Genomic DNA, 27,445 nt, shown 5'->3' on the forward strand with positions numbered 1-27,445 from the left:
GGGGCCACCATCGACTCCAGTCGAAAAGGCCCAACAGAGGATGTACTTCCTGTGGCAGCTGAGGAAACACAATCTGCCATGGACAAAGATGGTCCAATTCTACGCTACCATCTTAGAGACTGTCCTCACCTTCTCCATCATGGTGTGATTTGGCTCAGCCACCAAGCATGACATCCGGAGCTGCAACTAATCGTTCGATCAGCTGAGAAGGTTGTTGGCTGCAACCTTCCCCCCATTGATGAACTGTACACTGCAAGGGCCAGGAAGTGAGCGGGCAAGATCATCTCTGACCCTCTCACCCTGGCCACAAACTCTTTGAAGCACTTCCCTCTGGAAGGCAACTCTGGACTGTCAAAGCCACCACAGTCAGACATAAAAACAGCTTTTTTCCGCGAGTAGTAGCTCTACTTAATAACCAAAAGTCTGTAGTCTCTTTTTGCTCTGGTTTATTTCACTCACATGTTTAAACTGTAATGTTGTATTCTTAATGTATTATGCTTTATTCTAAATTGTTTACAGTATGTTTGTGTTGTTACTTGCGAGCGGAGCACGAAGGCACATTCCTTGTATGTGTACATACTTGGCCAATAAACCTATTCATTCATTCATTCATGTTTTCCTATAACTACCATCTACTACATGGGTATTAATTATTTCATTAGTCATAATATACTTTTTATTTATGTTAATGTTAATCTTATTCACCAACAGATGGTTAATACAAGTCAAACATAATACAAGGGCATCTTGGCATTATTCTATCTCATCTTCCAAGCAGATCACGCTACTGGCCCTCTCCAAGCCAATCATAAGCCCCCATTTACTGCAAAATTTCTATGCTACTAGCGGTAGGGGGTGCAGGCGGCCTACAGCAACTTCCCACAGAGAAACAAGCTTCCTTTATCTCTGCCCTGGTTTTGTTATGTTTACATTCACCATTCTACACATTCCCAGACAAGAACAAATGCATCTAAATCTTACTTTGCCGATTCTCAAGAACCTCTTCTGCACCTGGTCAACGAGAGGTGCCAATTGCCACATCCACACACCCTTTTGTAACCTTGTTCAATTCCGATCAAATTAAGGAGGATTTTAATTTTTTTCTTCTACAAAGATAGTTATCAAGAATTACATCAGGATCTTGATCTTCTTGAGAAGTGGGGTGATATAGCTCATGGAGTATAATTCAGATATGCGTGGGGTGTTACATTTTGAGAAGTTAAATGTCAGGACCTCCACATCGTGGAGAACTAAGGAACTGGTTCAATTTGTAGGGAATAACAAAGAACCCTACTCCCAATTCCTCCGTCTATGCTGCATCTGCTCACAAGATGAGGTGTTCCATACTAGGACATCCAAGATGTTCTCATTCTTCAGGGAATGTGGATTCCCCCTTCTGTTATAGATGGGGCCCTCACACATGTCTTCTCTGTGTCCCATAGTTCTGCTCTCGATCCCTGTCCCCCCAGATACAACAAGGACAGAGTTCCTCTGGCCCTCACCTTTCACTCCACCAGCCTTTCCATCCAACACATTATCTTCCAACATTTCCGTTGCCTCCTGTGGGATTCCACCACTAATCATATTTCCCCATCTCTACCCCTTCCTGCCTCTGTAGAGTCTGCTCCCACCACAACTCCTTGATTCACTCATCCCTTCTCACTCAAACCACCACCTCTCCAGGTACTTTCCCCTGCAACTGCAGGAGGTCTAACACCTGTCCCTATAACTCTTCCCTCGACTCCACCCAGAGACCTCGACAATCCTTGCAGGTGAGACAGAGGTTCACACATGTACCTCCTGTAATCTCAACTAGTGCATCCGCTGTTTCCAATGTGGACTCCTGTACATCAGCAAGACCAAACGTAGACTCGTTGACCGTTTCACTGAATACATGACTACGGGAGCTCCTACCTGCTAACCATTTCAATTTTCCTTCCCACACTGACCTTTCTGTCCTGGGCCTCCTCCATTGCCAGACTGAGGCCACATGCAAATTAGAAGAATAGCACCAAGTATTTTGTTTGGGTAGCTTACAACTCAGCATTGAACGTTGAAGTAACTTTTAAGTAACTTCCACCTACAATACCCCCCCCCCCCCCAGCCATTTAACCAGTTCCTCAGCTCTCCGTGTTGTATCCCTTTTCACACCTTTCCTAGCCAACAATGGGCCCACCAGAGCACCAAATGTGTACAAAGGAACTGCAGATGCTGGTTTAAACCGAAGATAGACACAAAATGTCCTGGTAACACAGCAGGACAGGCAGCATCTCTGGATAGAAGGAATGGGTGGCGTGTTGGGTCAAGACCCTTCTTCAGACTCTCAGGCTTCAGAGTCTCCAGCATTGTGTGTCTACTACCAGAACAGCACCCTGCCTGAGGTCATTTGTGGCTGGCTGTGATTGGTCCTGGTTTTGGTTTGTTAGTTTAGTTTAGAGATACAACGTGAAAACAGGCCCTTTGTCCCACCGAGTCCGCACCAACCAGCGAACCCCATATACTAATACTAACCTACACACTTGGGGCATTTAAAAATATTTACCGAAGACAATTAACCTTCAAACCCATACGTCTCTGGAGTGTGAGAGGAAACCGGAGCAACCGGAAAAAAACCTACGCAGTCACCGGGAGATTGTACAAACTCCATACAGACAGGGCCGTCTTAACGCATGGGCCTGATGGGCACTTGCCCGGGGCCCCACGAGCATAGGGGCCCCATGCTGATCTGTGTATGTTAAGTGACTTGCAATAAATAAATACTACTTTAAAAATGTAGGTTCAATAAGTGCTTTTTTCGCAACATTTTCCATCCCTAAGTGCTTCTCACAGCGAACTGTAAGTGCTTTTCGCAACAATGTAGCACCCTAAGTCCACCCTAAGTGCTTTTCGGTAAGTGCTTTTCGCCGGCACGACAGGGGGGGGGGGGCTGGTAGGGAAAGAGGGGTGGGGGAGAGTAACGGTGGGGGCGACGGGGAGGGTGGGAGGAGGAGAGAGTGGGGGTGGGAGGAGGCAGAGTGGAACTGGGGAGGGGCCCCAGTACGCTGCTTTGCCCGGGGCCCATAATGCTGTAAAGACGGCCCTGCATACAGACAGCACCTGTAATCAGGATCGAACCTGGGTTTCTGGGGGTGTAAGGCAGCAACTTTACCGCTGCACCAACCTGTCTTTTCTTGCCTCCAGCTGTTCACTCACCACTTCCACCCCATACCTTCAAAAAGGGTCCCAACCCAAAATGTCATCTGGCCTTTTTCTCCAGAGATGCTGTCTGATCCGCTGAGTTACTCCAGCACTTTGTGACCACCTTTGGTATAAACCAGCATCTGCAGGTCTTTGTTTCTACCTAATACTTGGTTTATTTTTGAAAGGAACTTGTCTTCATTGTAACAGAAAATATTGAAAACAACCCACCAGCCTGTAATATTAACTGTTTTTTTCCCACCACTCTCTAACGACTATTTCCAGCGCTTTCTCGTTTTATTACTTCAAATTTTACAGCACCTACAGAATGTAAGTTTTGACGTGTCTTGATCCGAAACGTCACCTATCCATCTTCGCCAGCGATGCTGCCTGGCCTGCTAAGTTATACCATCACTCTGTGTCCTATCTTATCATTGTATTTCGTTAAGGTATTCCCTGCCTTAAAGCAGATCGACGGTTAAAAAATCATGTTGTGCTGAATAAAGAAAGGTATCAAAGTTAAGATTCGTGTGTGCAGATAAATGAGCCTATTTCAACTTTCCAACCACAACGGTAAAAATCAATCGAAGTTACGAACATCGGTAATTGCATAAAAACGCCAGCAAATACTCCACAATCAACGGTTGGAATAAACCAAGGGGGAAATATTAAAGGCATTTGAGCAACAAATCCAAGAGCTGCGGAAAAGCATGCGTGAAACTGTAACTCAGTTTGAATGGGCATCTCAGAAAAGGAATTAGAAACAATAGATGTTGGTGAGAAAATAAAACACAAACGATTGGATTACTGCAGCGATATTGCTTCGGGCTTCATTTATCGTATGCTTCACACAATCAATGTGTTCGGATTTAAAAATGCAACAAAAAAAACCAATTTTCACGAGTGTACCATTTGAATAACATTGAATGCAACGCGGAGAATCGTGAGCACAGGCGAAAGTAAAGGCACCGGCTGGTCATACCGATCACATGATGGTCAACCTAGGCAACCAACAATAGTTTACATTTCCGCTTGTGAAACTGATAGTTTCCTGGGCTCCTCTTACTGAGACACGGTGGTAAGCACGGATAACTGCCAAAAGAGACGACTTTTCCGACTTTTGGGGACGACTGCACTTCCATCAAGGTACTCTCAGAAGCATCCCTAAAATAACCTCTCAATTTAGCGCAAAACCGACAAAACGTCATCTATCCATGTTCTCCAGAGATGCTGCCTGACCTGCTGAGTTTGTCCAGCAGTTTGTGTCCTTTTGTGTATTAACCGGGAACTGCAGTTCTTTCTTTCTACAAAACAGTATGTGCCTTTCTCGAAATCGGAAATTTTCTCGCTAATGTCCATTGTAGATTTCAACCAAAGTCTGCGTTAATCCACAGAAGTAGCAGCGTTTCATAGTTACGATGTAATGACAAAGGTGTCAAGATCAATCACAATTGAAAACTAGACTAATTAAAAATTACCAAGACGATGAGGATTGTCATAGTAGGGGATTTTAACTTTGCCAATATTGACTGGGACTGCTGCAATGCCAAGGACTTAAACAAGGGGTGGAATTTGTCAAGTGTGTTTAGGAAAGTTTTATCAGGCATTATGTAGAGAGAGTGGGCAACTCTCAGGGAATTGGGCAGGGTAAGTGACTGAGCAAAGGCAATTATATTAACGTTCGAATATTTACGGATAAGGACAAGGCTAGTCCACAAGTTAAAGTACTAAATTGGGGTAATTTTGATGGTATTGCAAAAGTTGATTGGAGTAGATTGGCTAAGGGCAAAGAGACATCTGGAAAGTGGAATGCTTTTAAAAGTGTGATAGTGAGAGTTCAATGTATACATGATCCTGTGTGATCATGGGATATCATGTTTCACGAATTTGAGTTTTAAGAAGAAGTAACGAAGAAGGTTTATGAGGGTAGATGTGGTTTATATGAACTTCAGACTGAAGAAGGGTCTCGACCTGAAACGTCACCCATTCCTTCTCTCCCGAGATCCTGCCTGACCCGTGGAGATACTCCAGCATTTTGTGTCTACATTCAAGGAATAGATAGGGTTAATGCGCAGAGTTTTATTAGTTGGATAACTTAATCAAGAACTAAAGGGCCTAGGTTTAAGTTGAGAGGTGAAGGATTTAATAGGAACCAAAGGGGCAACTTTTTCACTACTTCCAATACTTCCATCTACACCACATCTGCGCCCAAGATGAGGTGTTCTATCCCAAGACATCCAAGATGTCCTCATTCTTTAGGTAACGGGAGTTCCCCTCTTCCATCATAGATGAGGCCCTCACATGGGTCTCCTTGGTATCCTGTGGCCCCACTCTTGCTCCCCCTCCCCTCAGTCACAATAAAGAGAGAGTTCACATTTCACTCCATCAGCCATCACATACAGCACATAATCACCTGACATTTTCGCCACCCCCAACAGGATCCCACCACTAGCCACATCTTCCCATCTCCACCCCCTTCCGCTTTCTGCAGAGACTTTTCCCACCGCAACTCCCTAGTTAACTCATCCCTTCGCACACAAACTACTCCTTCCCCTTGTAGTTTTCCCTACAACCGCAGGAGATGCAAAATCTGTCCCTATTCCACCTCCCTCGACTCCATCCAAGGACCCCGAGAGTCCTTTCACGTGAGGCAGAGGTTCACCTGCACTTCCTCTAACCTCATCTACTGTATCCGCTGTTCCATGTGTGGGCTCCAATATATCGGCGAGACCAAATGCAGGCTCGGCAAACATGTCTCTGAACACCTCCGCTCAGTCTGCCTAGGCCTATGTAATCTCCTGGTTGCCAAACACTTTAACTCCCGTCCCACTGGCCTTTCTGTTCTGGGCCTTCGCCACTGTCAGAGTGAAGCTCAATGCAAATTGGAGGAACAGCACCTCATATTTTGCTTGGAAAGCTTCCAACCCAATGGTTCAATGGTTCTTTATTGTCACATATACCGAGGTAGAGTGAAATTTGATTTGCCATACAGTCATACAAAAAAAAGCAACAAGATATATAACTACATAAAGATTAAACATAGACTTAAATAGCCACCACAGCGGCGTGTGAGAATCCCCAGGGCACACAGCATAAGTGGAGACTCACAGCCATCAGTTCAATGTCCCGGCGACACACACACTCCTTCACCATGATGTGACCAGAGTTGTTCCGACCGCTGTCACTATCTGCAGTCCCTGTCTGCCCGAACAGTCAGAAAGCCGTCCACCCTCGCACTGGACTCCGGGATATCCTCATGGAGCAAAGTCCCCACAAACAATGAGATCATTGCACTCACGGCAATCCCTCCGAGTCCTCATCAATGCAGGCAGCACATGCATTAGGCGATCTCACATTCCCCAATGTGATGGAAGGCAAATAACTTATACCTTCTTTCCTCCTTTTCTCCCGCGGTCGGGGCAATCAAAACACCCGCAGTCGGCGATCGAAGCACCTGCATCAGCGCGATTGAGGCTCCCGCGATTGTGGTTGGAGCTCCCGAAGTCGATCCCTAACAAAGGGACCACCATTTCCACGATGTTAAGACCAAAGTGCGGACGGAGATACAATATTGAAAAAGTCGCACCCCGTCGAGGGAAGAGATTTAAAAAGTTACCCCCAACCCCCTCCCCCACCCCCACATAATGCAAAAACTAAAGGTACACAAAATCATACAAGTAAAAACAGACTAAATACAACAAAAGAAGAAAGGATCGAGACAGGCTGTAGGCGAGGCTGCCATGTATGGCACAGCGGTATGAATATTAATTTCTATGACTTCAAGTAACCAGTGTTTTCCCCTCTCTCTCATCCCTTGCAACTAGTCCCAACTAGTTCTCTGACTAGTTTCACTGTCCTTCTAATTAATTTTACTGTATGCCTCATTGTCATCTTTCCCTCAGCTAACAATCTACCATTCTACATTTCCTTGATCATCGTCTGCTTTGTCTGTCTTTTTCACACCTTACCCCACCGTATCTCAAGCCTCCCCCTCCCCTGACTCTCAATTTGAAGAAAGGACTCGCTCAAAACATCACCCTTCCTCTCCAGAGATGCTGCCTGTCCCGCTGAGTTACTCCAGCATTTTTGTCTGTCTTTGGAATTGTTTGTAGATGCTTATAATCTGTGGATCAACTATGAATTTGAGCAGCAGGTGGCAGCCTTGTCCATGAATGGGGAAGTTATAACCTGAATATTGGAACTCCTCCTGCTCCCTAAATCCACCAAATGGTTGGATCTTGCATTAGGCATTATAGCTAGTAATGCTTAATATTTTTAACAATTCATTGTCAATTCAATTCCATTTTGAATTTGGTTGCCAATATCAAAATAATTTGAATTAGGATGTTTAACTGTTAATTTCAGAGACTATTCCCAACAAAGTTATGAGAAAAATGTGCTCTCACTAAAAAAAAACATCACTGGGAGAAATACTCTCTGTAGGAGCCATTTGTGTTTGTTCTAGCTGTCTTAACATATTATATTATTTTGTATCTTGCCGTATTATTTGGACACTTGGGGGTTGTCGTGAGATGAATACATATATGGGCATAATGGACTGGGAGGAGCCAGAATTAGGAGTATTTTTGGGAATGCAAAGATAGGAGGGGTCAGATACGGAAGGGGCTCGGTGAAAAATAGTTCTTACCAGACTTATGACGAGAGAAAAGCTTGGAGAAATACAAATCTGTTTGTATTACTACTTCAATAAATGACTAATTAAACTGAAACGTCTTTAAGATCTCTCTGTGGTTAGTTTGCATCAAGATCGTTCACGCCACCCTCTGTGAATTGGTGGCAAGCGGAGAGGACTTTATTGTAAGGACTGAAGTTGCCACTATACTAAAGTAAGAACTTCCTCAGCCGGAGTGAAAGAAGTAAGAACTGCCTCAGCTGGAGTGATTAATGTAAGAACTATCCTCATTGAGTGAAGATCAAAGTAAGACCTGGCTCTAAAGAGCCATTTAAAGTAATAATTGGCTCTATGAGTGAGACTGGAGCTTGTGAATCGACTGGACGGAACAGGGATTGTTTTATTTTGCAAGCCTGAACCGAATTCCACAGAGATAGGAGGGGTCAGATACGGAGGAGCTTGGTGAGAAATAGTTCTTACAGACTTATGACAAGAGAAAAGCTTGGAGAAATACAAATCTGTTTGTATTACTACTTCAATAAACAACTAATTAAATTGAAACGTCTTTAAGATCTCTGTTGTTGGTTTGCATCAAGATTGTTCACTCCACCCTCTGTGAATTGGTGGCAAGCGGAGAGGACTTTAATGTTGCCACTACATTCTCAATCCATTTATCTTGTATGTCGCATACTTGCAAGACTTTCTTTCCCTTAGAGTTGATATTAACTCCAAATACCAAAAGCTACATGGCACCGATCTAATCAACTATGCTACCTAGCTCTCCAACTGGAAATCATTAATTTAAGCAAAATCATCTGAAAAATCAAAAATGCCTCTCATCTGAATGTTCAATTTAAAAGTTGTTGACCTGCAGTAGATGGAGAAAGTTTGAGTTCAGCATTTGTACTGGGACCCAATAAGATGCTGTTATGCCTCAAGAAAATATGTAAATAAATGAGGAATGTAGATGGAATCTTGCTAATATTGTCAATTTGCATTTCATTCAGGTGTGGGACAAATGGCTGGAAAGAAGAAAGAAACAACATTGCAGGTAAGAGTAGGAAATTAAATAACCATGTGCAGTCAAATGGTTTCATTGGCCTTATTAAATTTTTTCTTGATAATAAATCACAGTAAAACAATCCTCAATTGTTTTTCTCATGTATTTTCATCAAAAGATTTGTAGATTGTTAAGCAGCACAAATTCTGAGAAACTCCATTGCACTTTAAAATGGGCACAAGAGAGCTCATTTCAATGAAGGATAATTGAGAACAGGTGTAAAGAGAAAACTATAACAATTACAATTACTTCTCTAACTGGCTCATTCAGCACACACACATAACTTATATGTCCGCTATTATTGCCTACTGATAAGGTCAATCTTCAGGCATTTCAACAAGGATCTGAATTTACTAACTTCAACCAGTTTTCCAGGACTTCGGAAGCTCATCAGTAAAATGGAGATGAGACTGAAGTGCTTTTGATAAGATGACTGAAGTTCAGATCGCCTGATCTCAGTAAAGGTTCAATACAAAATGTCTCAGTTCTCACATTTTTCAGGGAAATTTTGTGAAATCTGGAGGTCATTATATGAAATAGGCAGAATGTGGGGAGTGTACTGTGCAAGGACACGCAAGAACAATAAGCAAAAAAAAGGGCAACTTTATCCAGATAAATGAAGATGTGTTTTTTTAGGTTTAACAATGGACAGAGTATGGCCCACATGGTGCAGTGTGCAGGAGGAAGGGGCTGAGAGAGGTGCACAGGAGAAAGAGGTGCACGAGGGAGAGCATCACGTGAGAGGAGCCTGGGGAGAGGACCAGGAGCAGGCACTGAAGAGAGATGCACAGTAGAAAAGGATGCAGACGAGAGAGGAACAAAAGAGAAGAGAACAGAGGATAAAATCCATAAGGGGGTGGGGGGCAAATGAGAGGCGATTTGGAGGTAGGTGCACAGTAAAGAAGAGAACAAGTGAGGCACACTTGAGGGGGGTGCATGAGATGGAGAGTGTGGGGAAAATTCATGGGGCAGAAGATGAAGTGTAGCCGAGGAAGGCAACATACCGGATTGGGTACATGGGAAGGATCTTTGTACAGGATGGGTTGCTTAGGAGCGAGGAACAGGGATGGGAGGAGCAAAGGAAGAAATTGTTCAAGAGAGGGATGTAAGAGAGAGCGGCACAGAGGAGGGACATACACATGAGGGCAGTGCAGAACTGGGTGGCATCCTGGAGGGGAATGCACAGGATGGAGGGGCACTGGACGAGCAGAAGTGGATGGAAGGGAACTATCCAGGAAGTAGACGCAATGGAGTTCATCAGATTTCTTCAAAAGAGGAAAGCATTGAAGGGGAGGACAGCATAAAGATGGGCCATCCATCGAAAAGTGAAAGAGCCGATCCATGGATGAATGATGGGAATTTTTACGGCGCATTAATTCACTGCACAAAGCTGGGTAGCAGTGCATGCCAAAAGAACAATGCGGAATCGCTGCAGGTGGCACAGTAATGCAGCGGGTAGTGCTATTGGCTCCCATTTCTAGCAACCTATGTTTAATCCTGACCATTGGCACTGTCTGTGGAATTTTCCCCTGTGACCTGGTAGATTTCTTCTGGGTATTCTGGTTGGTTCCAATATCCCAAGGCTGTGCTGGCTGGTAGGCTAACTGGTAACTGTAAAATTTCCTTAGTTCTGATTGATGGTAGAAGAACCGAAATGATGTCAACAACAAATGAATTGCTCAAACTCAATGTGTCAAATGACATCTGCAGAGGCAATGGGATAGTTGACGCTTTGGGCCGAGATCCTGCATCAGGACTGCGAGGGAAGAGGGCCAGTGCAAAGATCTGAGTGGGGGGAGAGGGCAAGGTGGCAGTGGCTGGCATGTGGTAGGTGCATCTAAGTGAGGGGGTTGATGGGCAGGTGGATCCAGGTTTGGACGGGAAGGGTGGTGATAGTGACAAAAGCTGGGAGGTGATAAGTGAGGACAACAAAAGTCTGCAGATTCTGGAACCTTATAAATAAGCACGATGATAAGTAGAACTAGATAAGGGAGGGAGAATGAGCTGATGGAAACCATGGCGAGGAGATTGGGGATCCAGTGGAGGAGTGTGTGGGTGATAGGCAGATGGGCCCAAATTGTACTGGAAAATTGGAATATTATATAGTTTTTTTTTCCTTTCTACAGAAAGAAGAAATTCCTAGTAATAGTAGGAGCATAGCAAAGATTCCTCAGATTGATACCAGCAATGCCAGGTTTATCATGTGTGAATAAATTAAGTCTATACTCTATTTAAATGAATAAGAGGTGATCTCATTGAAATGTATGAAATTTGAATGGGGCTTAACAGGGATGGTGCAGGGGTGATGATTCCACTGATTATCATGTTTGTATCAGAGGTTGACCATGCAGAACAGAGTTGAGGATAAATGTTTTCACCATATGTTATCGAACCTGTGGCATTCTCTACACAAGGCGTTGGAGGCTCCATTGTAAGTATTTTCAAGACATACATCAGAGCATTTTGAGCTGCTAAGGGACTCAAGGGATAAGGGTTCAATACAGGAAAGTGATCCTGAGGTAAAATGTTTAAACAGGACCGTATTGAATGACAGAGCCAGCAGAAGGGACTAAATGGTCTACTACTGGTTCTGTTTCTTATATATTAATTGCAAGTAATTCAGACAGTTCCATCGGGATTGACGTGAACAGCAGGAATGGATGCATTAATGTAGAAGTTAAGAAGTGCGTAGAATGCATAAACGTGTTGCAACTGACAGCTGAGTGGGTGTGATGAATGATATGGTGTGGCTTGGTGTGAGTGAAGGCAGGGTTGTACAGGAAGCTGGTGAATCAGAAACTACACTCACATTTCCTGAGCTGGTTTGGTTATTAAGCCACTTCCGAAACTGTGTGTAAGACTAAGGCACATTGTTGCTGCTATTTGTCACCTCCAACAACAACTTCTTGGCGATAGCTGGAGAACACTTTCGTCCATTGATGGAGAAAAACAGCTCCCTCTTCCTTTTGAGTGTACGTGACAATAATCCACAGGAAGCATAATTAAATCTCGATACTGTTCTGTTCATGCGGTATCCTTGATCAATGACTCTTGTTATCTCCTTCCTAAATCTCCCTCCTCCTTGAGATTTCATTACCATGTTAGTCTTTTAATTGATGACAGAAAAACAGAAATGAGAAAGTTAATCAAGAAATCTAATTGAATTTGGGCCTTCAGACCTGATCTAAGTACAATTGCATCTCTGTGCTAATGTTTAATGCCTGAGTAATGTCTATCTGGTACTATTTTTCCTGGAGTTAAAGGGATAGGTAATTCAGCTTTGTGAAGGTGTGCAGGATTTTTTAACAGCAGAGAAAAAAGACGAGGAAGAGGCATCCATCTTTTAAGGCAACAGAAAATAAATACCTGAAACACAGGAAGATTTAGAGCTATCAGGGACAAGCAGGGTGGAGGAATTAATTGAAGTTTGCTCCAACAATGAATCAAATGATCCCCTTCTTTGCTGTGAATATATATAACTTTATAGTATCTGGGTTGAGGCACTGTCTTCTTGAGTATCACACCTAACAGCACAGTAGCAACAGATATGAAAGTATACATAACAGAAATAAAACTAGAAAAAATAAGATTTTAATGCTTGTTTTTTTTCTCTCCCTTCCGATTGGAATAACCCCCAGCTACTCAACATCATGTATCGGCTCTATGCACTGTGACCCTTCATCCACAATCATGATCAGCAACTCAGTCTAACCCTTAGCCTGCATTCACACTCCCAAATAACTTTCTATCTGCCTTCTCATTTCAGTATTTCTGGAGTCCAATCATGACATTACTGAAATCAGATAACTCTTGTTCTCTTTAGGGTTTAATTCCCATTGTGCTCTCCCTATCAACTACTTTAACTGCAATGGATTGTCTATGAACACGCCGGAGAAATGTTTGCCTTTACTGATTCCCGGGGTTTCTACTGATCACTCTAATGGATAAATCCAATGGAAATTAGTAGAGTAGAGTTGCAATTGGGTTACAGCCTCCCCAATATACATCAACTAGCTTTCTAGTTCTCCTTATTTATTATTGCCTTACACCATTTAATACAAAATCAGTTAATTTTAATTGATCTAGTTTTAAGCCAAAACAATAAGTTTTCTGGTATTTCAATGGATACATTTACTGGAGAATATATTTTTACGTAGTTAATATAATGGTATACATAATTATTTCCTTTTACATGGTTGAGCTAGCCATGGGAGTTTTCATGACAGACAGGAATATGGTCATCCTTACAGCCTTTGCACTTTTTTTATCTGCACTTCCTCCGTACCTGTAACACAATATTCTGCACTCTGCTTATTTTTCTCTTTGCACTTCATGTTACACATGTATAATGGGATCATACTCAGGCATGGTAGGATATGCCTGGTATGATAGCATGCAAAAAAGGTTTTTCATTGTATCTCTCGGTACACGCGACAATAATAAACTAATACCAGTACCTTCAGTGAAGCAGATCTGATACATTAACATTGTGTTCCCTGCTCCCTGTTTACTGTGGGCTCATTTCCGATCTCTCCACCCACATTAGCTCCAAGCCGAGTCCACATTGTTGGCAATTTCCTCAACAAATTGATGTGCAACAACATCAATTCAGAATATATACTGAACAACAATTTTAAAATACATTAAAAAAAATATATAGATAAAATTGGCCTTGTTATCAATTTTCTGATCATCAATATTGAAAAACACTGCAGGAAGAATCTTTATCTTGGGATTTCAATTGAATCAAAACACGTTTACCTAACTATTTCAAACTGAGTAGCTATTTTAGCAAAAGCTGAAATTAATGTTACTTTGAATAATTATCATTTGCTGATTAGTAACAAAAGAAATGGGCAGACTTAGGACCCAAAACAATCAATTGATGTAAAAATGAGATTGATTCTCTCAGGATCAGTTTTTGAAACGTGTTGGCGTGAGTTCATAGTTGTAATTTAACACTGATTAATTCATCTTATTCTAAATGGCTTTAAAATGGCACTAAAATAGCACAAACAGGAACTTACGGGAACATATTTTCTGGGTCAGAAGTGAAATCATCTCCACTAATGAGGCAGGTCCACCCTCAGTAAACAGTCCTCTTAAAAAATCCTTTTAACATAGCTGACTTTTTCTGTGCATTTTTCTTGGCTATGTTTGAATGTTCTTATTTAGACAGCAAGTGCAGATGAAAACCAGCATGAAAGATTTTCTGTATTCTGACAATGCGTGGGAGCTGAATTAACTTGTAAGATGCTGAGGCAGCTCTTAGAGTATATCGCTGCTAATGTTGTCAGTTTGGTTTCTTTGCACGCAGTCAGCAACTCTGATCATTTGCTTACTGTCTAAATCTGTTGTGATCATTATTTACATTCCTTTTAAAAATCCAAACAAAAAATAGGTAATGGTATTTGAATTAATGAGTAGCTAATAGTGATATGAAGAAATTATAATTATAATAAGACAATGAAGCTTCATATAATCAAAAGTGAAGTGGCAAAAGAAATTGCATTCTGCATGAAAGTAAAACTGGGAATAATTGGGATGTGTGAGAGAGAAAGAGTAAAGACAATGTGGCACCTTTTTAGAAGCAATGATGGCACTTCACATATGAAACCTTCTCAGATACAGTATGATAGGAGGCCCTTCAGCCCACTGACACCACACCAACCAGCAGGAATTTATCTATATTAATCTCACCCTTATCTATTTTAGTCATTCCACATTCCCCACCAATTATACTAATATAACGCTCGGGCCAATTAATATCATCTTTGGGATGTGGGAAAAAACTGGAGCACCTTTGATGTAGTGCTGAGCAGCAAATTAGGAGGCATTGCAGGATCTGCTGTGATCACTTGGCAAGGACGTTGGGAGCTAATGTGATCTGGAACTCCATAGAGAAAGCAGATTAGGCATGAGAGGGTAGCCAAAGGTTTTTCCTTGGTAATATCCATATATCTATTCATTAGACATGGCTGACGTGCCGGAGGACTGGAGGGGGGATAATGTTATGCCTTTTTTAGAAGGGCTGCAAGGAAAATCCCTGGAACTATAGGCCAGTGAGCTTAACCTCAGTGATCGGAAAGTCACTAGGGAGTACACAGAGGAAAAAGATATGTACACATTTCGATAGACAGGGCTGATTAAGGATAGTCATCATGGTTTTATACTTGGGCAATCATGTCTTATGAAACTGATTGAGCTTTTTGAAAAAGTAACCAAGAAGATGACAAGGGCAAAGCCATAGATATTGTCCATATAGACTGAAGCAAATAAGGATCTTCCTGGTAGGCTGCTCTGGAATGTTTAGATTGCATGGAATCTAAAGAGAGCTGGCTGACTGGATAGAGAATTGGCTTCATGGAAGGAAGCAGAGAGTGATGGCAGATGGCTGCTTTTCAGACTGGAGGCCCGTGTCAAGTTGAGCGTCTCAGGAATCGGTGCTGGGCCTTTTGTTGTTTGTGGTTTATATCAATGTTATGGATGAGAATATATAAAGCATGATTAGGAAGTTTGCAAATGACACTAAAGTATTGTAGATAGCAACAATGGTTATCGAAAATTACAGCAGATCTTGATAAGCTGGGCTAGTGGGCTGAGGAATGGTTAATGAAGCTTCATGCAGGTAAGTCTGAGGTAGCCATGTCAAAGCCTGTAGTGGATAGATGCAAGTGGTGTCATCACTGAAGCATCCATTAAATGAGCACCTCAGCAGGTAAATTCTGAAACAAAGAGGCTATTGTAGCAGGCTCTGTGTATGTTGAATGGGATTTGAACAGCTCACAGTCAGTTCTGAAGCTGCCTAGCTGAATCACTGTTGTCAGCATATGTCCCTTTAGTTAACAATTCAATGAAACAAAGTAATACAATATGTGCAGGAAAGAGCTGCAGAAGCTGGTTTAAATGAGATAGACTCAAAATGCTGGAGTAACTCAGCGGGACATGCAGCATCTCTGGAGGGAAGGAATGGGTGACATTTCGGGTCGAGACTGGTCTGCCTCATCAATCTGAAGTGTATTGGCCCCAAACGTCACCCATTCCTTCTCTCCAGAGATGCTGCCTGTCCCACTGAGTTACTCCAGCATTTTGTGCCTATCTTGTCCAATATGTTGCTGGTCCTACGGTAACTTTCCAGCGACAGTTGGGCGTCTGTCCGAATAAGTTATTCTGACATTTACTCTGTAACCAAATAACCTCAACATTTACTGAACTATTTCCCATGCAGATTACTATTTTTAACCAGGAACAATGGGACGAAACGCTGGCGATAACTGGACTGACTGGTAAGAAACTGATGCTAAAACTGCAGAGTGTGTATCACACGTGTTATGGTCTAAAATCAGAGAAATTGAAACCTGGTATTGAGTATAGGAGTGAATTGTGGGACAATAGTATGTTCATCAACAGACTTAAAGTTACGGATGAGGTTTTAAGATTTGAGGAGTAAACAGACCACGTGTCGATGAATGACAGAGAGGTTGGAGGTGTTGCATAACTAGCACTGGGGGAAGATAGCTAAAAGGAGCAACACTTTGCAAAAACGTCACTCTGGATGGATAAGAGGTTCAGTGCAGATGGGGAGAGGGTGTACAAATGAGAGAAAAATAAGAATTAAATATAATTATGAATATATGGATTCAGACACAGCACAGGGTTGCACAAACTGCTACAGTTGTAAACAGCCTAATTCAGCTAAAGGTAACTCTGACGGGATGGCGTTGATGTCAAAGCTCTAAAATAGGAGGAAAGACTGAGTTCAATGGGCTGGGTCAATCTGACGATTAGTGGTCAGTTCCATGGAGAAGTGGTGGTCAGCTGCAATATTTCATACTTAGATGCCTGCAAATTCCAGCATAGATGTGCAGAAAACAGTGGAGGGCAAATAGCAGCTCAAATTACTTCCCTCTCCATTACTGAGACCAGAATGATTCCTAATTGGCCTGAGCTGAGGACCTGAGGCACTTCATGTCTGACACCTCAGCTTTGTGCTGACTATGACTGCCATTTCCCATGGAAGCCCCGTTCATTTCAATTGAGTTGCTTGAAAGGCAAGTGGCCAGAAGATTTTTTAACATTCATTTAATAAATCATCAGCAATCTTCAGCTGTCGGAAGGATAGATGACTGATCCGATGATGAGCCCTTTGTTTCTGCGACCTGTGATCCCATCCACCATGCAAAATGACCTCAGCTCCCCCACTGGCCTGATACTGGGAGCTGCACTGCCATAATGCAAATCCTGTGGGAGGGAAATGAAAGGCATGGGCTAGATCCAGGTCCAAAGGCTTCAGTATTCCCAATAGTTAGCCGGAGAAAATACCAGATTTGATATTCCTGAGATGTATCAGTATTTACCTAGGTAAATTCAGGAGGTTCATGATTCTGTGAAAGCAGAACACTCAAAGTTCCTTATCAGTAGTTCAGGAACATTGACGGATATTCTAGCTGTTTGACAACTTTGACCTGCCTTGACCTGGAGATATGGCTTAGCCTCTTCCCCAAGCAGTTTTGTAGCATTCACAACCAGAGAGTTTGTACTGTGTAAGCACTCATCCATCAGACTGGAGGCAGTTTTGGGAACTGAACTAATAATGGCTAAGAGGACAGTAGATGTGGCCACCTCACCTCTCCTAAGAATTTACAGGGCATTAGCTAAAACAAAATCAGGACTCTGGACTGTTCCTTTACTATGACGCACAGAAGAATAGATAAAGGGATGAAGTTCTTATGTATCTTTAGCTTATAAAACAGAATATCAGGTGTAAAGCAGAGACAAAGGAGAAAACTCAAGTAAGCTCAGACAAATGTGTTGGGAACATCAATAAATTAAGCACGTACTTTCTTCACCATTCTACTGCCTGTGGATCAATGCACCTGAGGACATTTCAGTCCATAATGATGGCTCTGTCCTCGGGCTTGGGAGCTCTGTCCTCAGTTTGCCCTGGCTTAATGTGTATATCGAGAAAAGCCCTTTTTGTTTCTTTCCTAAATGATCTCCTTCAACAAATAATTTACCTACATTCAGACCTGCAAAATATTTTCATTTCTCTGAATGTTTTTCTTTGTGGCTTCAGTGTAATTGAAAAACCTTAATAATTACAGATTTTGAAAAGTAATTCCAAGGTTTTGAAGGCTATTACTCAAATTTTCATTCTTGCAGTACTATTAGGTATGAATTTAAGACAACATTATTGATGGTTTAGTTCTTTAAGATTTGATAATTAAATATGCTGGAAGTTTAAAAGTAAATGGATATTGCCAAAATGGCCATGCATATAAAAATCAGTTTGCGTTTATTTATTGCTAGTTAGCTTCTCTCAGGAAATTCCACCCGATATTTTTCAAGTAAGACTGTTTGGATATCAATGCTGTGTGAGTAGAAATTTCCCTTTGAAGGTTATTTTAATGGGGACCCTATGCCTTAAGTTAATGTAACGCCTGCATTTGAAGGTTAGTGGAATTTAATACAAACAAGACAAGTTTCCTCAAAATATTAACATCAGTAATTGCCTGAAGTCAACAGTTCATTTCCAGTAAGTACAGCAAGCAATATGGTCAGGGTGTATTTTAGATACACAAATCTAGATGTAAAGCAACAATTTTATGTTGACCAATATTTCAGATTCAACCAGTCATCTGTTGTAAATTTACTGGAGGGTTGGTGGTCTGGCGAAGAATAGAAATACAAGATTGAACTCTATGAAAAAGATAAACAGCCTTGAATAGTCAATTGTGCCTACTCATCTCCCGTAGGGAAGCAAGTGGACCAAGTTCATATCTTCTAGGAGCAGAATTAGGCCATTCGGCCCATCAAGTCTACTCTGCCATTCAATCATGGCTGATCTATCTTTCTCCCCATTCTCCAGCCTTCTCCCCATAACTCCTGACACCCGTAATAATCAAGAATCTATCTATCTCTGCCTTAAAAATATCCAGCCTTCTGTGGCAATGAATTCCACAGATTCACCATAGTTGGACTAATTCTACGCAGTCAATAGACGAAATAGGACTTAAAGCCCTTTATTAATCACCTTAAAGCATTTCAATGAATCCCATTTAATTTGCATGCTCAACCAACTGATGATTGAAAAACTGAAGTGGTCATTTAAGTACACAAAGATGATTTGGGGAAATGTTGTTTACATTGTGAACTAGTTATGCTAAGACCGTTGACAACTATAATCACCTACTGTGGTTTAGTTAATGAATTAAAAATATATATTATTGAAACACCTCCGTCAATTGCTCATTCAATGTGGATCATTCATCTACATACCAAACATCTGGAAATCAGTCTTTTATTGGTTTTGTGTGTCATACACTAGCTACCCGTAAATAAGAACTTTGTTGAGCAACCCAATTCATTATATTAAATATATATTTCTAAAGGTTATACATGGGTTATTAGGAAATGTGGGAAAATAGAGATAGGAATTTGAATAGGAATAAGACACTTATGAATGAAGGTGTCAGAAGTCGAGAAGCAGGGAGCTTTAGGGAAGTAATTCTGTGGACCACGGCCTTGGGTTCAAATGTGACCTAGTTAGAAGGGTAAGTGTGCAAGTAATGTTGACATCTCAAACTGTTGTAGAGATGGATGTGAGATGGAGAACAGCAAGGGTACAGTGAGTTTCGAAAATGAGTGGGAGACCTTTAGGATTGAGGTGTCTTAATTCTGAGAGATACAGCATGGAAACAGGCCCTTTGGCCCACTGAGTCCATGCCGACCATCAATCACCTGTTCGCACTAGTTCTACGTTATCCAACGTTTGCATCCACTCCCTACACACTAGGGACAATTTACAGTTTCCAATTAACCTACAAACCCACATGTCTTTGGGATGTGGGGGGAAATGAGAGCACCTGAAGGAAACCCCTGCGATCACAGGGATAATGTATAAACTCCACACAGACAGCCTCTGAGGTCAGGATCAAACCTGGATCTCTGGCACTGTGAGGCAGCAGTTCTACCAGCTGTCATTAGACTGACAGCCAAAGCCAGTGAACTTGGTTTTAATTAAAAATGGGTAACGGATTTAGGAATGAACATGACTCTGTGTGTAGTGGGAGAGGTCAGAGAGCAGCTAAGTGCACATTCAAAATGCAAGGAATAAATGAGGAATTCAGCAGCAGCAAAACTATGGCAAGGACATTTTTTTTGCCGGATTAGCCTGCTAATCCGTAGATGAACCTAATTCCACACTAACTCTCACTGCCCTGACAGAGCTGGTGAGGCACAATAAACATTGCCTTGCCTAAATCTCAGAAATAAAGGGAATAATGAAAGCAACATGAAACAAAATGACTGAATGCAACCGACACATGGTACAACCAAAGATTTAGATTCATTATCCTCACTGGGTCTATATCCTAAAATCCCTTCTGCACTATGGGAATACTTCTGCAAAATGATTGTGCTAATTCAAGAAGGTAGCTCACCACCACCTTATCTGGGACTGGTGGTGATGGACCAGAAATGCTGGCCTTGCCTGGGATATCCAAAAAAATGAAGCAGTTAAAATAAAAACAGGAGTAACGTATAAATGCCTCAGATTTAATTTACTTCAGACTATACTTTATACTTTAGAGATGCAGCACGGAAACAGACCGTCCGGCCCACTGAGTCCCGCCAACCAGCGATCATCCCGTACACTAACATTACCCTACATACTAGAGGCAATTTACAAATTTTCCAAAGTTAATTAACCTACAAACCTGTACGTCTTTGGAATGTGGGAGGAAACCGGAGCATCCGGAGAAAGCCCACATGGCCACAGGGAGAATGTACAAACGCTTAGACACCACCCATAGTCAGGATCAAACCCAGGTCTCTGGCGTTGTAAGTCAGCAACTCCACTGCTGCGCCACCGTGCCGCCCCATGAATGATATGATATATACTTGCTTCTGTTTATTTCGTTTTTAAGGAGTTTCAAGTTAATTTCAGATAGAATGTATTAATTTGCAACTTTTAATCTTTGGCAGTGGTCGATGTGTACCAAGCATGGTGTGGTCCATGTAAAGCTGTGATTAGTTTATTTCGGAAGATTAAGAATGAACTGGGAGATGACCTCTTGCATTTTGCAGTGGTAAGAAATTAATTATTTGTATAGAATGTCACCTCTTGATTGGCTTCATTCAAAACTCAACATGAAGCAATCCCCAATCTTTTTGAACCCCTAGGTGGAAGCATTATCTGAGAAAGAAACAGTGTTACAAGTGCTGTGGATGAAGCTTCAATACTGTGACACAATGCAACCATTTGGAACAATGCAACTCCAGCTACCGTTTACTTCTGTCACAACATGGAGGCTGGTGTATTAGCTAACAATACATTTGGATAACAAAATTAATACCAATGATGACCAAGAAACTATCTGACCATTGTAAAAGGCCACTTGGTTCACTCATTCTGTTTAGGCATCTGGGACTACAATAAGGCGGCTGACTCTAACTGTCCTCTGCAGTGGTCTTGCAAGGTATTTCGTTCAAGTGCCTTGAGGAATGGACCAGAAATGCTGGCCTTTCAGTGTTGACTGAATGAACAAACAACTTTGTTTTTACAGGGAAACTGATGACCTGTCCTGATGCTCATTCGCTCTATTCCCACGTGGAACTGGATACATTCCCACTAAATAAACAGTCATGCTAGAAAGTGGAAATAATACATTCTCAGATTGCACCTAACTCACTGATGTCATCATTGCTTTATCTTCCAGGCTGAAGTGGACAACATTGACTCACTGCAGAGGTACAGAGGGAAATGTGAACCCACCTTCCTGTTCTTTGGGGTGAGCTGATCTGAAATTAATTTGAAGTAGAAAGGTCACACATTTTCGGATTTATGTTATGCTCCTTTCCGCGCAAGGATCTTCCATTCTTGGAGCTTCACGGACCTCAACAATAACAGCTTCCGTTTTGTTCAATTAGTCAACCATTGGGATGGACATTCAAAAATAGTTTGATTTTGAAGTGGTGACATTTTCACACTGCCCACCTTACTCCTCATGGTATTAGATATGCCTGGACTTTCCAATAGGGTTCAGAGAATGGACACTTGAAAATGAGAGGCCTGTGGAGTGTAACTCCCTGCACCACAGGAGCCTGAAACAATAGAAGAGATCAATGACCGTCATCAGCCTTGGTGGAATCAGCAGTTGAGTATCTTTAATAATTCCCTGAAAATCATTTCTACCTTGGAACATTAAAGCATGGCCCTCGATCAATGAATAAAGAGAACTCTGTATTCTGAAGGCCAGAACTAATATTTATGCACATCAAATATTATTTACTCTTATAACCAGTTCTTAACAAAATTCCCCTTTATAAATTAACCTCCTCTTTTCAATGTGGCTGCCAAACACTTTGAAGGGAGATGCAAACTGCACTACATAACAGTGTGAGATATCATATTTCCCAACTGGCAGCCAAGCAGAGGTTTTGCTGAACACCTTGCTTTAACTTTGCTTAAGTTCTTGGATTCCTAACTAGGTCAGAGTCCAATTCCTCGAGGCCAACGTTAGAATCAATGTAGGTGAAAGTTCTGCTCTTTGGAAGATGTAGGAACATTATCAAATAGATCATAGAGTCAAAGAGGCATGGAGTTATACTGGACAGAAACAGACCATTGGCCAAATTTGTTCCTGCTGACCACGCTGCCTTCCTGAGCTAGTCCCATTTGTCTGCATTTGCCCTGCATCCCTCACAACCTTTCCTATCCATGTATCTGTCCAAATGTCTTTTAAACATTGTACTTGTACCCATTTCCTCAGGCAGCTCCTTCCATATACCCACCACCCTCTGTGTGAGAAAAAAAAGGTTTCTCAGTTCCTTTTTAAATCTTTCCTCTCTCAGCTTAATCCTATGTTCTGTAGTTTTGGACTCCCGTATCCTGAGAAAAAGACCATGACTATGCACCTTATCTATGCCCCTCGTGATTTTATAAACTTCAATGAAGTCACCCCTCAGCCTCCTTCACTCCAGAAATCCCAGCCTATCCAATCTCTTCTTAAACCTCAAGCCCTCCAATTCCAGCAACATCCTGGTGAATCCTTTTTGCATTTTCTCCAAATTAATTACATCCTTCCTATAGTATGGTGACAAGACTTGCACATAGTATTCCACATTCACAAAGTGCGGTCTTACCAATATCCTGTATAGTTATACAATGACATCCCAACTCTTGTATTTACTGCCCCATCCAATGGAGGCAAGAGTGCCAATTGCTTTCTTCATTACCCTGTTTACCTATGTCTTCACCTTTAGGGAATATGTACTTGTATCATTAGGTCACCGTGTTCCACTATACTCAGAGCCCTGTCATTCACTGTGCCTGTCTAGCCTTGATGTCTTGCCTAAAATGCCTCACTTTGCTTTGGTCTGAGTTAAATTCCACCTGCCATTCCTTGTCCCACTTTCCCAGTTGATCTAGATCATGTAGTATATTATATGGCCTAATTCACTACCCAACATCCCAATAATCTTGGTGTTATCTGCAAATTGCCTTATGCCTCCAACATTCCCATCCAAATTGTTAATATATCTGACGAGCAGCATTGATTCCTCTGGGACACCACTGATCTCAGGCATCCAATCTAAAAAAACACCCTCCATTACCACCCTGACCCTTTCCATCAAGCCAGTTTTGTATCCAATTTGCTAGCTTGCACACACATATTCTAACTTTTCAAACTGCTAGGATGAGGGATCTTGTCAAAAGCTTTGCAAAAGTCCAGGCAGATAATGTCTACCATCCTGCTCTCGTCAATTCTCTTGGTCTGCTCTTTAAAGAACTCAATCAAATTTGTGTGACATGATTTTCCAAGGAAAAAGCCATGCTGCCTATCCCTAATCAGTCCTTGCCTTTCAAAGTGCACAAAGGCCCTGTCTCTCAGTAACTTTGTCACCACTGATTGTAGGCTCACTGGCCTGTAGTTCTTTGGCATGTCCTTACAGCCCCTCGTATGACGGTGCAACAATAGCCACCCTCCAACCTTCTGGTAAGTCACCCTTCAGGAAGAAATAACATCTCTGCCAGAACCCCTGTAATTTCTTTCCTTGCTCCGCATAATGTCCTAGGGTACACTTGATCAGGGCCTAGGGATTTATCCAAATTTATGTGCCAGATCATCACCAACACCTTCTCTTTTGCAATGTAGATTTTTTTGTGGATATTGTTGTTCATTCTCCTGATTTCTCAGCTTCCATTACCTTCTCCTTGGCCTACAATGCAGGCTTGTGGGTCAATTGTCCCACTGATTCATTTAATGACAACATGGCTGATCACAGCTGAACTCAAATTTGAGAAGTGCACCTGTGAACTCATCAGCACCTTGCCAACTTTCAGTTCCTAGACTCCGCTGCTACTTATTTAAGCAGCTCACTCTGGGCTATTTCAGAAGGGCAGCAATGTTACTAATTGGGCAGCAATTTTGGACCCTGGGTGGAAGCCAAGTAAGTCACTGTGTGGTAAAGCCACCTGATTCTGCTCTCCATATCCTGGGGTACTGAAGAGAACCAAGGAAAGTTTCAGCAGGAATTTCCTCCTTTTTTGTTCGATCCTGTCAGATTCTCGGAGCACATTTGGATCAAAGGGTGGTGACTGTCATTTGCTGGTGAATCCAGAAGCTGGAAATAGTTAGCTTCATGATTAATCAAAGACTCTACATTACCTTAATATAGAAACTAGGAAATGCAGATGCTGATTTAAACAAAATGACACAAAGTGCTGGACTAACTCAGTGGGTCAGGCAGCATCTCAGCATTCAGCATCCGGTCTGAAGAAGGGTCTCGACCTGAAAAGTCAGTTTGAAGACTCCTGACCTGAAATGTCACCTAACTATGTTCTTCAGAGATGCTGCCTGACCCTCTGAGTTACACCTTGCACTTTGTGTCCTTTTGCCTTCATAGAGACATAGACTTAGACAGCACAGAAACAGGCCCTTCTGCCCACCCTGCCTGTGATGTCCATCAAGTACTTCTCTACACTAATCCCATTTACCAGCACTTGATCTATAGCCTTCTATACCTTTGCGATTGAAAGTCTAGATACTTAGATGCTCTTTATGAACAATGCATTCATAATACCAGCTAAATATCATGACATCGAATGGCAAAGCATTAATAATTTCCTACAGAAAATACAAAAGGTTTATTGTGGGAGAAATGGATGAGGTATAAATACCAGCAGAGACTGATTGGGCTGAATGGTCTTCACTGTAGAGCAACTGTTAACTTTGCTCAGTCCGCCTGAACCTACCTGATCTCTTGGTTGCTAAGCACTTTAATTCTCCTTCCCACTCCCACACAGACCTTTCTGTCCTAGGTCTCCTCCATTGTCTGAGTAAGGCGAAAAGCAAATTGGAGAAACAACAGCTCATATTTTGCTTGGGTAACTTACAGCTCAGTGGTATGAATATTGATTTATCTAACTTCAAGTAACCCCGGCATTCCCTCTCTCTCTATCCCTCTGTCACCCAAGTTGCACCAGCTTCCCATTTTCATCCAACAATCAGCTAACAATGGCCGGTTTCCTTTATCATCGTTGCTTTTATGCATATCTTTCATTCATTGTTCTTTATCTCTCTACATGATCGTCTATATCTCTTGTTTCCCTTATCCCTAACTAGTCTGAAGAAGGGTCTCGACCCGAAACATCACCCATTCCTTCTCTGCAGAGATGCTGCCTGTCCCGCTGGTTACTCCAGCATTTTGTGTCTGTCTTTGGTTTACACTAGCATCTGCAGTTTCTTCCGACACAACTTTTTCCATTTGATTACTTTGGCTGCTGAAACATCCATGAAATGACAACTGTCCCCACTCAATGCTTGGATATTGGACGTACAAGGAAGGGCATTGTGAAGCTTATCCTTATGTTTCAAACTTGCTGTTGTCGTGCTTTCTGTGTTTGCAGGGAGGTCAACTAGTTACTGTTGTCAGGGGAGTGAATGCACCTTTGCTGCAGAGATTCATTCTGGAACACTTAGCCGCAGAAAGGAAGGTGCTTGAAGATGGAGCTGAACGCAAAGCGGTGAGACCAGTACTGACAAAACAGTCCTGAGTTGAGGCTAATATCGTTCGTAAAATTAAATATTTCATTTTTCAATCACCTTTTGTTTTTATACAGCATCTAGGCTTGAAATATCTCCCAACCTGACCTGTCATCAGCACCAACATCCTTCATTTCTTTGGGAATTTAATTTTTATTGTCATAGATTCATAGAGTCATAGAGTGATACAATGTGGAAGCAGGCCCTTTGGCCCACACATGTCCCAGCCAAACTTGTCCCACCTGCCCGCATTTGGTTCATATCCCTCCAAACCTGTCCTATCCATGTACCTGTCTAACTGTTTCTTAAATGTTGGGATAGTCCCTTCCTAAACTACCTCCTGTGGCTGCTTGTTCCAGACATCCACCACCCTTTGTGTGAAATCATATTCCGATTAAATCGTTTCCCCTTCACCTTAAACCTATGTCCTCTGGTTCTCGATTCACCTCCTCTGGGCAAGAGACTCTATGTATCTACCCGATCTGTTCCTCTCATGATCTTGTACACCTCTCTAAGATCACCCCCCATCCTCCTGCGCTCCAAGGAATAGAGTCCCAGCCTACTCAACCTTTCCCTTTAGCTCACATCCTCTAGTCCTGGCAACATTCTCGTAAATCTTCTTTGTACCCTTTCCAGCTTTTATTAATTGCAGAGAAGCACATGGAGCCACAGAGGAATGGGATACAAGTTTCAATCATCCCCCTGCAGGGATTCCCAAACCATTTTCTAGTGATACAAGTTCCCTGGTTATTAAGCTCTCTGTTATGGAACGTTGGTTCTTAACATTTAGTCTGTTTAGATATCATAAAATTATACACCTCAATGAATATCCCTTCTGTCTCATCCAATCAGAAAAATCTTTGACGTACTTTTTAACAAGGCAAACAACTTCAGCTTTGATTTATTTTTGGATATAGATCAAAGACGAAGGCCTAGTGGAAGAAGAAAAAGAGGAAGTGACAATGCTGCCAGATGATGAAGAGGAGAAGTTGGGTAAGCAAAGAAATTTTGAGCAGAAGACTATCATCGTCATCCACATTTTCCCATCAATAGGGTGGAAGAGCATACATTAGTTCAGTTAGTTCCAATGTCAAATGAAAATGGACAGCCTTGAAATCATCGTGGGAAAAAAAGACTTTTCCTCGTGTTGCAGATGCCGACAAATCAGAGAGCAGCTGGTCAACTATCCAGTGATATATTTTCCTATCTCCCTCCTGCATTTTGACTGTTTCCTCCCTTCTGGTGCAGTGTAACAGTGTAGTGACTTGATGTGCAGTACTGGACACAAATAATCAGTAACAGTATTAGCAAGAGCAATTAGCATAAAACTGTCAATATCTCAAGCAATACTGACACTTGAAGGTCAAGAAGTCACAGTTTCAATTTCTGATTAAAACAAAATCAACTGATCTTAGTCAAGGCAGCATTAGGGTAATCTGTGTAACCTGAGATAGATAATGGGCAAATAAACAGTGTTGAGGGAACTCAGTATGTCTGGCAGCATCTGTGGAGGGGATGGACAGATAA

At 42.0% G+C, this 27,445-nt stretch overlaps 1 protein-coding gene across 2 annotated transcripts in view; it reads left to right on the forward strand.

Annotated features, from left to right (window-relative positions):
- Positions 1–4,212: 4,212 nt before the first annotated feature.
- The window catches only part of LOC144596219 (thioredoxin domain-containing protein 6-like), a 57,915-nt gene continuing 34,682 nt past the window's right edge, over positions 4,213–27,445 (forward strand). Inside the window, exons 1-7 of one of the 2 annotated variants that reach the window (XM_078404430.1) lie at positions 4,213–4,323; positions 8,818–8,861; positions 16,099–16,156; positions 20,856–20,959; positions 21,590–21,661; positions 25,783–25,899; positions 26,836–26,911. In XM_078404430.1, coding sequence (XP_078260556.1) covers positions 8,829–8,861; positions 16,099–16,156; positions 20,856–20,959; positions 21,590–21,661; positions 25,783–25,899; positions 26,836–26,911 — 460 coding nt within the window. In that variant the 5' untranslated portion in view covers positions 4,213–4,323; positions 8,818–8,828. Of the gene's footprint in view, positions 4,324–8,817; positions 8,862–16,092; positions 16,157–20,855; positions 20,960–21,589; positions 21,662–25,782; positions 25,900–26,835; positions 26,912–27,445 lie in introns of those variants that run through there. The other variant, XM_078404431.1, reaches the window with a different exon arrangement.

Source organism: Rhinoraja longicauda, chromosome 8 (genome assembly GCF_053455715.1).
Source record: "Rhinoraja longicauda isolate Sanriku21f chromosome 8, sRhiLon1.1, whole genome shotgun sequence".
Taxonomy (NCBI): Eukaryota; Metazoa; Chordata; class Chondrichthyes; order Rajiformes; family Arhynchobatidae; genus Rhinoraja; species Rhinoraja longicauda.